Source organism: Adiantum capillus-veneris, chromosome 2 (genome assembly GCF_014529385.1).
Source record: "Adiantum capillus-veneris isolate H3 chromosome 2, ASM1452938v2, whole genome shotgun sequence".
NCBI lineage: Eukaryota > Viridiplantae > Streptophyta > Polypodiopsida > Polypodiales > Pteridaceae > Adiantum > Adiantum capillus-veneris.
This window is the reverse complement of record NC_140932.1, coordinates 95,366,848-95,384,056: the sequence shown is the minus strand read 5'-3', so window position 1 is coordinate 95,384,056 and position 17,209 is coordinate 95,366,848. Positions and strand designations below refer to the sequence as shown.

The 17,209-nt window shown below is 41.8% G+C and overlaps 1 protein-coding gene across 2 annotated transcripts in view; it reads left to right on the top strand.

Moving 5' to 3' along the window:
* DEX1 (defective in exine formation protein (DEX1)) overlaps positions 1–3,762 on the top strand; it is a 125,519-nt gene extending 121,757 nt beyond the window's left edge. Inside the window, exons 11-14 of one of the 2 annotated variants that reach the window (XM_086487781.1) lie at positions 1,220–1,503; positions 1,605–1,722; positions 1,793–1,966; positions 2,929–3,762. In XM_086487781.1, the coding sequence (XP_086343907.1) occupies positions 1,220–1,503; positions 1,605–1,722; positions 1,793–1,966; positions 2,929–3,243 (891 nt within the window). In that variant the 3' untranslated portion in view covers positions 3,244–3,762. Of the gene's footprint in view, positions 1–1,219; positions 1,504–1,604; positions 1,723–1,792; positions 1,967–2,277; positions 2,401–2,928 lie in introns of those variants that run through there. The other variant, XM_086487784.1, reaches the window with a different exon arrangement.
* The last annotated feature ends 13,447 nt before the right edge of the window (positions 3,763–17,209 follow it).

Genomic DNA, 17,209 nt, shown 5'->3' with positions numbered 1-17,209 from the left:
TGAATGTCTCCCCTCTCGAGAGACCCTCTGGGGAGAGGGTTCTTCAAAGTGCAATTAGAGTCTACAGATCAAGCCATGGAGATCTTAGCACAGAGATCTGTGGACTTTCATTTTGCTATAAGTTTTCTCGCCAGATGGACGTAGGGGATGGATCTCAATGGACATGATGGTGGAATCGCAGCTACAACTAGATTTCCAGGTCTTCGTCCAGAATACGCTCCACATGTAGATGAAATTGGGAGATGTATGGGATTTGTGGTTGGCGATGATGTGAGTCCCAAAGATGAGGATCACACAATCTCCATTAGGATGGTTCTTTACTCATCCTTAGCGAAGAATCCTCCGCAATTCATTTCTCTCTCGACCATCTATGAGGGAGAAATCTTGCAGAGAGTAATCTTCATTGGTCTTCTTGGCCACTGCTTTATTTGTGGTAGGAAGGGCCATGTTGCTGCAGTTTGTACGCATCGGAGGATATCTTTTGATCAGAGACAGCACGCATCAGAACAAGAGGCATTTCATGCAAATGGGGGATTGGAAGGTGTTAGTGTAAGGAAAAGAAGTGAAGCAGAAAAAGCCAGGAGGAAAGAAGCGAAAAAAAGAAGACGACGAGCTCGGAGGACAGAGACTCCAAAGCTTGTGTATAGACAGAGAGTTTCCGTTTCTCTTCCTTATTCAGATACTTCTTTGACACCTGTGCATGATCCACCACTTGATCCTCAAGGCATTGATTTGGACATCTGCAACAGTTCTGAAGGCATAAATTCAGGTTACGAGCGGCATTTCCCTTCTTTGGCAGAAATTGCTAAGAAGTCTGCTGAGAAGAAGGCTTTGAAGACCTCTAAGCTTAGGAGGTCATCTAACCCATTCCTAGCCTTGATTTGAGGCAATCGTGTACTTTAGATTGCCCTAGGACTTTTATCTTTTGGTGATACCATTTATGGTTGATTCTGTGTTGTATTATTTTCATGTAATTTTACCTTAGGGTTTGTGCCCTTGAGGTGATTCTTTAATGGAAAGATGATCTTTTTTGGAAAAATAAATAAATAATATACTTTAAAAGCAGTTCAGATCAGCTACATCAACATCAGAGAATAAAGTGCTGTATTTTTTCACTCTCTGCAGTCTTAATTTTTGTGAATATCACAATTACCCACTCTTTGTTGTCCTGCAGTCTGAGGTGACGGTACGATTTATTAACGTGGAAGTTTATTTTCAGGGGCCCACTGTTGGAGATATTGATGGAGATGGGACAATTGATATAGTTGTACCAACTGTTTCAGGAAATATTTATGTTCTGAATGGCAAGTCAGGAGCTATGGTAAAGCCATACCCGTTTCGTACCCATGGGCGTGTAATGGCTCCGGTCCTTTTGGTAGATCTGGGCAGGTTAGATGCTGAGAAAAGAAGTCTCACTCTTGTGGTCACATCATTTGATGGTTACTTATACCTTATCGATGGTGCCACAAGCTGCGCTGATGTGATAGATGTTGGTGAAACATCGTGAGTGCTTAATAAGCTGTTTTTAAGCATTCTTAGCAGATGTTTTTCCCAAAATTAGGTGCCTAGCTAACCGTCATGTGTATGCATTACTGTGGTTGCAGCTACACAATGGTTCTTGCAGATAATGTTGATGGGGGAGATGATTTGGATTTAATAGTGACAACTATGAATGGCAATGTCTTCTGTTTTTCTACTCCTGCTCCTTATCATCCCCTCAGGGTAAGGCTGTGCTTGAGGCAAGCACTATCATGCTGAGCGTAGTAGTTCTCACTTGGCTTTTGACGTGCAGTCATGGACCTCGCAAAACCAGGGGAGAAACTACCTTGCAGTTCGTAACCAGCGTGAAGGGATATATGCCATACCTGGATCCAGAGCTTTTCGGGATGAAGGGGGTGAAAGTTTCTGGGTGCAGTTTAATATTCTTGATCAGAACCGATCACCTTCAGGACCTTATAATGTCACGGTGAGCTTCCTCTCTGTTAGTACCTCGTAAGAGAAATTCCATCTTCCTTGCATATCTTTGATAAAGAAACACAAGCTTCTCATACCTTTCACAACATCATGTTTTGCACCTTTCTTCGCGCAATCTGGAAATTTATTTCGGAAATTCAGAGTTTAGAGTGATAGGGAAAACAAAAGTGCTGTTGTGGGGACTGACATGTATGTGTATCACATGTCGATTATGTGAGTTAACCAGGAGCAGTTCAGGTAGAGCACGCACAAAAGTTGTGTTTTGGTGATTATTCGAATTTTTGTTTCTTGTTTTGTATGCAGATCTTTGTAGAAATGTATGCTCACCTGTCAGTGCTTGGGGCAGGTGTGGGTGTATATGTTGATACGTAGCTGTACACCCACTGTTTGGGATTTTTATGTAGAGCACGCACAAAAGTTGTGTTTTGGTGATTATTCAAAATTTTGTTTCTTGTTTTGTATGCAGATCTTTGTAGAAATGTATGCTCACCTGTCAGTGCTTGGGGCAGGTGTGGGTGTATATGTTGATACGTAGCTGTACACCCACAGTTTGGGATATTTAGTGGGTGGTATTGCCACTATGCATGATGGAGCTCTTAGTTATCTTTCTAGTGGGTGAATGTGCGCTTTTTATAGATTCATCTAGGTATATGTTATGATGTTTGGTAGGTGTGGAATTGTTTCTTTCTTTTCATTCTTTGTTCGATTTCAAGATGTGAAACAATCTGAACAACTGGCCTCGTGGAATTCTTCAGTACATGACCATGTCATCATAGCCTGCATGCTTACTCTTTGCTTGAGGTAATGTGGGGGTTGGACTCGATGATTGTTATATGATATCACCATGAGTGCTCATTCTCTGGGTATGATATGTGGGTACAATTTATTTTGCATTCCATTTTGGCTGGATCTTGGTTGCTGACAAGGTATTTTGGTGATTTTAACTTTTTCAAGGCTACTCTTCTTGTGCCCCATAATTACATGGGTCCGAAACGCATTACAGAGAATCGGTTGATTGAACAACCTGAAAGGCATCAATTCAAATTGCCATGTGTCTCAGTGCGGTCTTCTGGCACAGTAATCTTGGAAATGGTAGATAAGAATGGCTTTTATTTCAGCGATGAGTTTTCGCTTACGTTTCACATGCATTACTATCGGCTGCTGAAGTGGATGGTTGCGCTCCCAATGCTGGGGATGTTCTTTGCTCTGCTATGGCTTCATCCTGAAGAAGGCATTGCTTCTCTTCCGTCATTCTCAAGGGATCGATAATGCTTGGTCCTTTTTTTTATCAGCCTATGCAGATAAAATAAAGTGGAAGCTTTGAAATTCAAGAAGCTTTTATGCTCAGACCATCATGCAAGACAAAAGTCTCCGCATCAGCGATTTTGCTCTTACACAAAGCTCAATCCGGTTAAGCCAGCAGATGGGGTGATTCAACCTGGTATGTTCTTCAGTTTTGTCGGGAGTGGAGGTCTTGATACCATGCCTTCAATATATTTTGGTGTAAGCTCAACAAGCCAGCCATACCTCTCAATGATCAAAGGGATGCAGAAGTTTGATTCCGCATGGGCATGATATAGTGTATTGGTGGGCACGATATGGTTTAGATTGATTTTCGAGGCCCATTGAGCTATATGTGGCTAATTCCCAATGCCCACACAAATGTCTTAGTATGCCATTGATGTTCCCTTATTTCGAGAATTTTGACTCCCATGTAAATTGAAATTTTGAAATAGATGACTGCATTTTTTTATTTTACAGTAAGTGCAGTAGAATTAGAGTTGGTCATGTGTGTGTGTGTGCACTTGTGCACGTGCTGTCCATGATCTTATATCTAGATTGCATTCAAGGAAATTTCTATGATTGTACAAATATTGGTTGTTGCATGCACACACCATCATCATTAAGTTGCTCATATGGTAGAATCCAAGCTTAAAGAGAACTCTCTCTCTCTCTCTCTCTCTCTCTCTCTCTCTCTCTCTCTCTCTAATAGATTGGTTTTGAAGACGTTAATATAACATTTCATCTCTCTCTCTCTCTCTCTCTCTCTCTCTAATAGATTGGTTTTGAAGACGTTAATATAACATTTCATCTCTCTCTCTCTCTCTCTCTCTCTCTCTCTCACAGTTTGGTCTCATAGGTCATTTTGGCCTTTTGAAGACATTACATAACATTTCATCTCTCTCTCTCTCTCTCTCTCTCTCTCTCTCTCTCTCTCTCTCTCTCTGAGATCTAGAAGACCTCGATGGAGAAGAGGAGCTACACAGTTTCGAAGGAGGCTAAGGCAAAGGATTCAAGCCATACTCTTTCGTCGTCCAGAGTGCAGATGAAGATGGATCTCTACTCCCCTCCCATATTGTCTTCACATTGTACTGCTTAGTTTAGGATCCCGTAGTATTTATATTTTTTTATCCTAGTTTAATTTATTTTGTTGATTTGACTTTGTATCAGATACACCGCATTGTAACTTTCTGGTCTCATAGGTCACTTTGGCCTTTTAAAGTCGTTAATATAACATTCCATTTCATTTTTCTCTCTTAGTTTGGTCTCATAGGTCATTTTGGCCTTTTGAAGACGTTAATATAACATTTCATTTCATTTCATTTTTCTCTCTTTCGTCGGGACCTGATCCAGTTGGATACCAGGAGAACATGGATAGAGTTGCCACAGGAGTTGGGCACGAAGATGGCTTTCTATAGAGAGCATCTTCTACACCTCACAGGAGATAGGTTTGTGATTCGACCCACCTACATGGACACACCTCTCATGGTTTGCGGTGTGCCATTGGTTAGATATGCACATCCTCACATCAGCTGGAGATTTAGACTGGTAGATTCAGAGGGATATCAGTTGACAACAGGATATGTCGCTTATGCCAGTTAGAGCCAGAGACGGCTACATTATATATGTCATTGCACAATGTATTATGAGATACAAGGCTGTTTCCACTAATTTAGAGAGGGTTTTGGTCCTTCCTCTAGGGTCATGAGTTATGAGGATCATAGATGTCTTGGGCTATATATACTTGAGTTACATAGATATAGACACTTTATTGAGGAGAGATAGAGAGAGAGTCCTAGAGACAGATTATAGATTTCTTTTCACTAGATATGGGATAGCTAGAGGAGAAGCCATCATTGCAGAGCTCGGTTCACACTCATTCGACTACTATTGGCACTCTGATCGAGCGAACATTGGAGCTATGGAGATCCAGACGGCCACGATTGAAGAGAGGGGCTACATAGCATCGACGGAGAGTACACTAGAGGATTCAAGTCATACTCTCTCGACATCCAGAGTGCAGATGAGGATGGATTCTAGTAGTAGTATCTTTGTTCTAGCTCTTTTGTACCCAGACATGGTATTAGATTCACCATTTTGTAACAGATTGGTCTCATAGGTCATCTTGGCCTTTTGAAGATGTTAATATAACATTTCATTTCATTTCTCTCTTTGTCGACGAACCATCATCAAATAGGAAACCTGTTACACCAACCATCTGTGTGTGTTTTTTTTTTCTATTTCCTATATGGGGATAGTCAATCTGTTGGAATCATTGATGGTGAGTTGACTCGATTATGGGATCTTGGTAGATCGGTTAGGCAAGGTTGCCCTTTGAGTGCTATGTTGTATGCTATTGCTACGCATCCTCTTTTGTTGTACTTGGACTCCTTGACTATGTCTGGGCGTTTACATGGGTTGGAATTGCCATCTAGAGATCATTTTGTGGCGCAAGCATATGCGGATGACTCTATGTTTGACCCTAAAATACATCGAAAGATATTCAATGTATAATGGAAGCATTGCATCTTTATGGACAGGCTGCAGGATTGCAAGTAAACTTTAGAAAATCTAAATTGTTATCGTTGCATCAAATGGATTGGCACTCAGTATTATGGCCAGGGGAGATAGTAAAGCTTGACCAAATTGTGAGACATCTTGGATACCCGTTGGCTTGGTCGGTTAATAATGCAAAATTATTGGATTGGGTTAAGAACAAATTGAGGTCTAAATTACACTATTGGAAATTATCCACTTGGCCGTTACATGTAAGACTCAGAATAGTACAATCCATATTGGTGGCATATGTGCAATTTTTCTTGCCTATGTTGCATTGGTCACCTCGTCGTATTCGAGCTTTGATGTCTCGAATACTAGAGAACTTTTGGTCTACTTCTTCTCAGAAAAAGGGTCTGCGTTTGCTTGCGATGGATAAATTATGTACTCCGAAGCGTTGTGGTGGTTTGAAAATTCTGCATCTGGGTTCTCATGTTATAGCAAGAAAAGTCACATTGTTGTTGATGTTGGTTGAGCAAAAGCAACCTTGGATGTAAATGTTTGCATTTTTGTGCTCTCATGCGGTTTCTACATTGGCTTTTGGCCATTGACAACCATCGTATTGGGATGTGGTTTTTGGTAAGTTTCAGGCCACGATACCTGGTTGTCCTTTTGTCTCCAGTCTTGTAGTGGATTGGAAAGTAGTCACATAGGACTTGTTGTGGCATGGTAGAGATGACGTATGTGGCAACTCGCTTCGGTTAGAAAGTTTACATTGGAGTTGGGTTTTTTATCAAACTCTTGTTCAATGCTCTCCAAGACAGGCTTATTTTCTCTCGCAAAATGGTATTTGTAGCGTAATTGATGTGCTGGATGCTAATGGACGGATGCTTTTGTTCAGACAAGTTGCTCATATCTTTGGGCTTGGGATGCATTATAGACGTATGTGGGACAACATTAAAAATCTGGTTGATTCCATATCTCTTGTTCCACCGCTGGTTGTAGAAAACCGAATTTGTGATTGGCACTATGATGGTTCTTCAGCCTCTTTGATTTTTGCAAAGAAAGTGTATGGTCATTTGCAATCGTTTTCTTGGATGTACGAACATTGTAATAAGGTATGGAATATGAACAAGAGTGATATTTGGTGGCGGAGTAAGGTCATAAAGGTGTGGCATGCGAAATTGCCTCTGAAGGAGAGACTGTTTATGTGGAGATGCATACTTGGGGTTCTCCCGATTGGCAAATTTCTATGTTTTAGGAGATTGGCCTCTTCACGATGTGTTAGATGTGGTGCAACGGTTGAGACCATTCCGCATTTACTCTGGTCTTGTTCTCATACGCTGCAGTTTGTGGATTGCATCGCTACTGCTCTTCGCATGCGTTTTCCTGGCATGCATTTTGGTAGATCTTTCTGGATCTTTGAAGTACTTCTGCCATTTCTTCGGCCGTATGCATACTTTTTTGGCTGGGTCAGATTCTGGGTGCTTTGGATGGTGTTGAGAGTACGTAATTCCCTCATGTTTCAGCAGATACGAGTCGATTATGTTTTCTTCTTCAAGACGGCTCTGTTGCAATCTCTCCGAGTGGCTTATGACTTGGATGAGATTACTCCCAATCATTACGAGCTTTATTTTGACTGTTTGTGATTTCCCGTTTGTAGTAATTTTCATGGGTTGTCTTCGTCTTGAGGTTTCCCATGGGTAATTCAAAATGACATTACAAAAAAAAAAAAGTGTGTGTGTGTGTGTGTGCGTGCGCGCGCGCGCGAGCGCGCAGGGCTTCAGAAATGAAAGGGGAGCAGGTCGTGCAATGCTGCAGGAGGTGTGTGTGTGTGTGTGTGTGTGAGTGCACAGAGCTACAGAAACGTAGGGGAAGCAAGTCGCGCAGGCGCACCTCTCTCTCTCTCTCTCTCTCTCTCTCTCTCTCTCTCTCTCTCTCTCTCTCTCTCTCTCTCTCTGTGTGTGTGTGTGTGTGTGTGTGTGTGTGTGTGTGCGCGCGCAAGCGCACTGTCACATGCTCCACATCAGTACTCAGCATCATGTAATTTTAGATGCAGACGTAGTAGTACGCACAAGTGGGCAGCTTATAGCAGTGCAGTGTGGGGTTTTGCGCGTTGTCAAAGGCGGCATACAACAACAGCTCAGTAGTACCTGCGTGCTACATCTTCTATAGCCTGCCAGACTGCCACCCACGTTTTGTGGACAGCATGTGACCTGTGTGCAACAACCAGCCTTCTCGAATCTTACACATGAGTCAAGACTCAGGATGCGAGCTACAGCTGATGGAGGCTTCGTGGGGCGAGTAGGGGGTCGGGGCATTGTGTACTTTGCAAAGTTTGCACATCCTGAACTTTGAAGCTTGAAGAGAGAAATTGAAATCTACACGGCTTGTGTTAGGATTGCACCATGGCAGGAGGATTTATTGTAGCTTTTTGGATTTCCGCAAAGCCTTTGATACAGTGCCACGAGCTAGACTCATACATGGATTGTAGGACATGGGGGTGCCCACAAAGTTGATTTGGGGGATTTTAGCTTTGTACAAGACAATGGTAGGGCGGGTACGCACTACCCAAGGCATGCCCGACATAGTTCACTCCACAATTAGGGTGAAGCAGGGTTGTCCCCTATCTCTGACTCTCTTTGGGATATAAGTAGATGAGTTATCAGATTATGTACAGACCGAGGGTGATAGAGGTGCCCAGCTATCAGGGACGTGGATCCCATTGCTATTATATGCAGATGATATTGTGTTGATCTCAGATTCTCCAAGAGGATGCAGCGTCATTTGGATGCATTGCATGTATTTGCACACGACAGTGGATGGTCTGTGAACCCTAGTAAGACCAAGGTAATGGTGTTTAACACTACGGCGTAGTGGGTAAGGACATCCGCCCCCACCTTTACATATGGTCGAGAGACTGTGGAGTATGCAGATGCATGTACTTATCTTGGGGCAATTTTCAATGGTCCAATATCTCCCTAAGGCGTGCAACTGATAGGATATTGACCAGAGCCTATGTAGAGAGACTTGAGAGGATATGTTCGCAGGTTCAGTTCTAGGAACCTCGGACAAAGCTTTGGCTCTTTTGACACTTTGGTCACTTCAGCCATGTTGTACGGAGTGGAGATATGGGGCCCCTCAGTTGATCATCATAGTAGAGTTGGCAATACTGATGGATGGAGATGTATGGAGAGAGCCCTTGGTATATATGATTTCCCGGATGATTAGAGCCAAGACCTCAATACCACATGACATTGTCACCCTCCATCTCCCTCACTAAGGCACATATTACTAGGTTCATCAGAAAGGACTTTGTTAGGTGTGCCAGTTAGAGCCCGAGATAGAGCTACATTACATATGTTACTGCCCAGTATACTATGCGATACGAGGTCACTTTAACTGTCTATTTAGAGAGGGTTTTGGATCACTCTCTAAAGTCATGAGATACCATGATAAAAAAATGCCTCGGATTATACTTACTGGAGATTCGCAGACATAGAGAGGAGCTCTTGAAGAGGGGCATAATGAGAGAGAACCAGCAACAACGACAGATTACAGATATCTTTCACTCACAGACAGAGGAGTTTGAGCAGCCCCCACAACATAGCAGCACTAGAGGCATACTGCTTGATCTGGCGATAGAGTTGGGGTCCGGTCTCCCACAAATGAGGGGGCCCTCTCGACATCGATGCAAATTGTGACAGAGGATCCATACCATACTGGCGCGACATAGGAACCGTCCCGAGAAGAGTGCTTACCATGGAGGACATTGAACCTCTACAGCCTTTTGGATACTGATGTTTCTATTGTCAGCGGGCTCCATTGTATCAAACCCCCCCCCCCCCTTTTGTATCCCCCTTTGTATCAACTTTCACCGCACCCCTACCCACTATTTTCGTTTCAGTTCTTTGTACTTTTTGTACCCAGACCTGGTATTAGATTCACCACATGTAACCTTTTGGTCTCATAGGTCATTTTGTTCTTTTGAAGATGTTAATACTACATTTCATTTCTCTCTCTCTCTCTCTCTCTCTCTCTCTCTCTCTCTCTCTCTCTCTAGATTGGTTATCCTAGCTCCCTCTTAGGTACCCCCTGCATGGAAGGGGGTAATTGTGAAACAAAGTGTGACGTGATGGATGTGACATGCTTGGCCTCACACAGAAGAGGCGGGGGGGGGTTAAAAGCTTGTTTTGCAGTTGCACTTCTTTGAGGTGCAAGTAGTGGAGGGGTAGCTCAAAATAGTTACCCCCTTCCCGTGTGAGCGTACCCTGAAAATAGTAGGTCTTCGCGAGTTAAATAATCCTTCAATAAATCCTTTCTTGGGGTTGTTTCGATGACGTTAAAAGCTCTCTCTCTCTCTCTCTCTCTCTCTCTCTCTCTCTCTCTCTCTCTCTCTCTCTCTCTCTCTCTCTCTCTTCAGCAACAAGCCAACTGTGGTTGTTCGTTCTCACCTTTTCAACGGCACGGCACAATTCTACCTACCTTGGCAAACTCCAGCTTAGAGTAGCTCGCTCTCCTGATGAGCAACCTCTTTACATCACAGGCATCATTCCTTTAGTGGTCTCATGTTGGCGAATAAATACTTACATCTAGGCCCTTGTCCGGCACCATCCCACCCACCCTCTCAAACTATAGCAGCCTAGAGTGGCTAACTATTTCAAACAACCGTCTCACAAGTTACATTCTGCCAGAGCTGGGGCTTATGCCAAGAATCAATTTTCTTCACCTTGGCAACAATTCGTTATCAGGCACAGTTCCACCCACACTTGGAAACTGCATGTATCTGGTGTGGTTGGATCTTAGCAGCAATGAGCTAAAGGGCATCATCCCCCGCGGCCTGACTGAGCAGGCAAGGAAGGTGATAAAAGGAACGCTCATCACTGGTTTGCGATTCGGGTATTTTAAGTATTTGTACGGAGATCTATGCACAGAGTATGGCTTGGGTTCAGTGCTTACCATGAGAAGAGTTCCCCCTTAAGGCTAAGCAAAATTCCAAACTTCTCGAGCAGAGATGCAACCTTAGCGTTTCTATGCAGACATTTCACCATACTGCATCCCTAATCCTCCAGGATCCAGTGAAGGCAGCCTTTCATTCTTTGACGTTGGCCAAAACAAGCTTACAAGCACTATTCTAGAGGACTATGGTAGCCTAATCTACACCCAGGTGCTTTCATTATTACATAAAAACCTCATTGGCACCATCCATTTCAGCCTAGGCAACCTGGTCCAATGCTCCAAAAACCACCTAGATCATAACCACCTTCAAGGCCCTATCCCCTCTAGGCTATCAAGGCTGGAGATCATAAATCATCTTGATTTGTCAAACAAAAACCTATTCGGATTTTTGACTCTAGCAAGCTCTCTACCTTTCCAGCTTCCAGCTTCGCCAACAATCGTTATTTGTGTGGCACACCTCTCCCACCATGTTAGGCACCGTCTCCTCCATCGAACAGTTCCCATACGTCCATGGATAGCTTGTCCTTGAACCACCATCGACGATCCAGATCCGAGATTACGATAGTTATTGTTCCTGTGGTTGTAGCATTACTCCTTGTTGCAGGTCTTAAGTGTTCATTCCGTATGATTAAAACACAGAAGCACATGAAAGATCTGATGCACGATAATTCCACGGACAAGCTACCGATCACTTATACGTCCTCAAGCAGCATTCCCACAGATCATATTTAGCAAGAAGATATCTAGAAAAGTCACTTAGCATCAATGTCGCCTTATGCAAAGGTACAAGGCTTTGCAAGATATCCTACAAAGAGCTCGAGGAGGCCACCAAGGGCTTCTGTGAAGAGGCCAGGATAGGCAGTGAAGGCTTTAGCATAGTCTACAAGGACACCTTAGACTATCAAACTGTGATAGCGGTTAAGAAGCTCATCCATAAGATTGATGAGAAGGGTGAGCAATAGGGAAAATCAAGCATCGTAACCTTGTCTCTTTGTGGGGTTATTCTTAGATAGACAATGAAAGGTTGCTCATCTACAAGTACATGGAAATTGGCAGCTTGTATAAGTAGCTTCATGGCACGACCTATGAGTACATGGAAAATGGTAGCTTGTATAATTCATGGCAACAAAAAAAAACAAGATGATTCCAATGGCCAACCTGCAGCTACAATAGGGCTTAGGTGGGAAAACAATTAGCTTACAATAGCTTCAGGAAAGTATCCTGATAGCCCATTGTCACTCAGATTCAATACTTCAAGAGAGAAGCACTTTGCAAGAGAGGCCCACAAAAGAATTTGCCAATACTAGGATTAAGCATATGATCACACAAGTTGTAAGTAACAGGTGCAATTAGGCTGAATCGGCCAACATTGCGTTGACCGACACTCACTACACCTTTCACACTAACATAAGGAACATGAACACGACATCTACTATACTCTTGTTCTAGTGCATTTAATAAATCGATTATACCTTGTGTTGCATGTAACCTACTCTCGCAGATCCATCGTCCCCATCTTTGTCTTTTTTCCAATGACTGTATACTAAATACACTGCACACCTTGCTATAAAAAGAGAAAGCATTAAAAGAAATTCATCTGAGAGATGTTAAGAATATGTTGCCACGTTCTTGCTAATTTTAATCGATTCTGATATTGTCTTTTTTTGCTCAAATTTACATATAGTTTCGCTAATTTAACAGATTTCGGATGAATAGGGTCTTTAGCTAGAGGTAATTTATACACAATCGGGCTTTGAATCCACGGGAGCTGGCATGTTAAGCGTTGTCGACTTTTAATTATTTCTTAAAAGAATAGATAGTAGAGCATATATTGAGAATAATAGAAAACCACAGAGACCAGAATCAAGATTAATGCTGGATGCTATACTTGGGTGTTCATCTGTGTTTAGCACAGGTATTTTGGTTTTAAGAAAATCAAAATCCCATGTAATAATTTGAAAGTCAAACTCAGTCGTAAAAGGTGTCAAAAAGTCCCATCCTTAAATCTATCTAGTCTATAGAAGTCTACGCAAATGAAACAACTAATGAGGGCAATGATAGAAAATGATACAATATAGGTTTGATTTTACATAAGAAGCACAAATAAAGGGAAATATTACATTAATTATTGGGGTCGGTAGGTACTGGTCAATACTTTCTCGAAGTTTGAAAAGCTACAAATCACTAAAAGGCCGATGCATATTATAGTAATTGGTTACACAAAGAGGTCCTAGTATCTTATCTTTCAAAACCTCGTCCCATGTGTTTTTTAAAGAAAGCCGCTTGATTACTTCGGCATTGGTCGCTTGGATTTTTCCTTTTTTCCTTATTTTATTTCCTACTTTTATTGTTTTGGATCTGGGGGCTACAAAATTGTAATATTTTTGTTTGTAGCTAGCTCTTTCCCTTACCTTTTCAAGAGATTCTTCTCCCCATACTACGGGAGTTTTATCTTCCTTTAAGACATATTGGTAGACAATTCCCCAAACCTTATGAGTACTCACATGACATTGCCGCCCTTCGAATTCTGAAAAGGCTTCGTGTATAACACTTTGTACTATGTTTTTACTAGCACTTTCATTCCACACACCCACGTGCTTATGATGCCCACCTTTTCCGTGAGTCTATGTACATATAATGATAGATTTACAGGTAAATCGCTCAGTGAGCCAGAAAATTAGATTATCCACTGTTACCAAAGAATGATTTTCCCTTTCAGCGTGATTCAAGGTAATCAATTAAAAACGGCGTAGAGAGAGGAAAGAGAAAATGTGAGATGATGTATTATGTGATGATGTTGAGGATGTAGGGTAGGCTTACATACCTACCCACTCTAGGTACCCTCATTTATTTTTATTTTTATGTATAGTACTAGAGTCAGCATGTGGACATAATACATTTTGGCCATTTTGGTCATTTTGGCCTTTTGAAGATGTTCATATAACATTTCATTTTTCTCTACTTTTGAGGGTTTATCTACATCAGCTCAATCCTTTATTCAGGTGACATTGCGATGTCCATTATTGCCTTCTCACTTGGGCATGTTCAATGATGAGTTCACATACTATATTGGCAAAGGAGATAATTGATCAGCATAGGGTTCCCTCTTGTATTGTATGCAACTGATATTATATTGAAAGTCGACTCTTGAAATGGGACATGGAGACATCTTTAGACATTACATTGCATAGCTTGTGGGCATTGCCAAGACACAAATATGCACAAGTAGCCTTGGACTCCTTTATATAGTTGGCAGAGAGAGGAGACACCACCTATTGATTGCATAAATGACAGCGTGATTTGCTCTACATGGATTCAATATGGGCAAACTACTGCCATTTGTTATGGACATGCCTTCTTTGACTTTGAGTCAATCTTACACAATTTGATATCGGCAAGACATGGCTTATACTTGCATGAAAGTTGGGTATGAAGATGTCTCTTATAGAGAGCATTCATGCTTGATATTTTTATCATATGCTTGAGATATTATATGGACCCACATCTCACATAACATGAACTAAGATGTATCATTGGTTGGATACGAATCCCCTCTCAACACTTAAATATGTGTTTTCCTCTCACCAATTGGAGATAAAAGTGTTAAGTATGGAGTCTGATTTACCCTTATAATTTTCTGTGGTAAAAGCGCACATTTGTAAGCCCCCCATTATGAGGAGAAGCCATCGTGCGTGAAGGGAAATCACTCACCGGAAACCAAAATTTTCACGAACAAGAATCAGGGGCAACTTTAAAGGCCTCGGGGGCGGAGGCCCCCGAGACTTTTTTTTCGCCGGAATATTCTTTTTCGCCGGAATATTATGGCCGGACGGCGGTCGAAAAGTGGTCAGAAAACAACCGGTCGGTTGGCCGGTGGCCGGTAGTCAATGGCCGATGGCCGGTGGTCGGAAGTCAATGGCCGGTGGCCGGTGGTCGGAAGTCAATGGTCGGTGGCCGGTGGCCAAATTCAAAAGCGGACTTGTCTTCTCAAGGGCGGCCACACATGGGCGGATTGGAGGGTCCGATTTGGACTTATTCGCACAAGGGCGGCTACACATGGCTGTCTCTCATAAGAGAGGACAGCCCTTTTGGCCTATAAAAGGAGGCCATTTCTACACACATTTTATAGTGTGAAGTTGATGCAACAAGGTGAGTGTGAGGTGGTAAGAGTGAAGCAAGGCGGGAGCTCCATTAAGGGTATAATCCCTTTGTAAACTACTTCTTGTTTTGAAGTACTAAAGCCATTGAGTGGCTGCTTTCCCGTGGACGTAGCCCACATTGGGTGAACCACATATATCGTGTGTACTCTCTCTCTCTCTCTACTCTTTAATCTCGTGTATATAAATCTGTCTCTCTCCATTAAGTAATCTACTCAATTATCTATTTAGCTACGTCTTATTTCCTAACAAAAAGTTGGGAGATATAGTGGAGTGCCTCCAGATTAGCACGTATGCTTGTTTTGTGCGTTTGCACTAGAGCACAAGGGACCAAGTAGCATTGCATCAGCCATGTCGTGCTCATTATGAGACGAGAACATTTCCATAGCTTATTTTGAGAGGGATTTGGACCACTTTCTATTCATGGACTCTCTTGCTTTATACTTGTTTGATGCTTGAAAACTTAGGGATACACTTTTTCCATATAGCGTACCTATGAAAAAATCGAGCACCTCTATAGAGACGATTCATGACAGGGTTTTTTCCCCTCCCAAATAGACAAGCACGATATAGTCAATTCTCCCACACGGCATTGTAGTGGATAGAGCCATTTAGGCCTCTGTCACACACGGCCGCCTAGACGTGTGTGATGATGAGGGGGCAAAAAATGATTGGATGAAGACGTCGTCCGCAGCTCCTCAAAATCTCCCGCAGCAGACCCCTCGCCAATCTACTCACTGGCGGACAACTGCAAAACAAGCAGCGTGAAATTCATCGAGGGGACTTGAACTCGTCACAGCAGCCAGAGATCACGGAACACGCACCACTTGGGCTACAGCTATTGGACAGATTGACTTTAAAAACTTTATGTTTTCAAGGATCATGAGTGTTCTCTCTTCATTGACTTGTTAACATTTTTGTAGAAATTACACAATCTCTCATCTCTCCAATTGTTTTGACCATGCTTTGTGTGATTGTGTTTCTCTCTTTTATGATGGTGCAATATCAGAGTTTTGGCCACCTTCGCTTGGAATCTACTTCACTCTCTTTTTTTCATTCGATTAATGAAAATCCTTGGTGATCATAAAGTAGTTATAGGTGCCAATGTAACTCGTATTCATGCACCCTCCCCTCAAATTAGTGCTTATAACCAAGATCAAGTGCTCATGGGGCTATCTCATAAATGATACAATAGAATAAAAGAGAGGGTGATAATCATATGTGCTATCTAGAGAATTTTTGAGTCAGAATCTACACAAAAATGGATATATCCATGATTCTTTACTTCTTCTTCATGTGCAACTTGACCTCATTCTTGGTTTTCTTTAGTTGGTAATGACCTTCTTCATCATCTTGATGACATAATTATATGTTATTTATCAATGGCTTCAAAATCTTGGTAATATCTATGCCATTGAATTTGTAAAAGGGATCTAATGGGCATACAAAGTGAGAACAAAAGAAGGTAATCAGCTCATCATAGTCAACTTAATTACTTGCCAATGATGTAATTGAGCATGAGAGTTCTCAACAACATTATTTGACGTAAATAGTTAGTGAATAAAAAGAAGATTTTATTGAGATTGAACTAGACCAATGCAGACTAAGGGAAGCTTAATCTAATGCCTACTCAACAAGTGATTAGCGGCACAAGAGAATTACAACCGTGTACATAATTACACTTGAAGGTCGAACATGAGATTAGAAGAAGAAAAGAATAGAGATTTTAAAAGCGTAGGGAAAAAATCCCTAGAGACCTCAAAGATCTATTCAATTAGTCTTGAACTCAAGAGATTCTAATTACCTACTAACAACAAGTAGCCTATTGGGTTGGCAAAACACCGACCTTGATAAAGCTTTGATAGCAATTGATGGAGCATAGAGATATAGGGGATTAAGTAAAGATCCATTCATAATCATGTGAAATTGCACAAAAAAGAAATAAAGAAGAAAACCTTGATTATTGAAGGAGGAAAAAACTAGCTCTATAGAGTCAATTTATCTCCTAGAATCTTGCATAAAATTATCTACATATAGTGAATGTAGTAACTTATACAAGAGGCTAAAGTCCATGTGAAAAGGGTCCTAGAAATGTGGGTCAACCCTACAAAGGGGGAGAGGCATTTGGAAGCTAGTGAAAATGTTCATGCACCCTTATTCTAAGTTGCATTGTACGTTATACGGTGTACGTATTATATGCCGTAAACGGGCGTATTATATGACACCTATCTTTATTCGACCGTATTATACGGTGCCAGCTCAACAAAAACACCATATCTTATAATTTCTGAGCAATTCGATCGAAATATTATTTCAATCGAAATAGTACTTCGATCAAAATA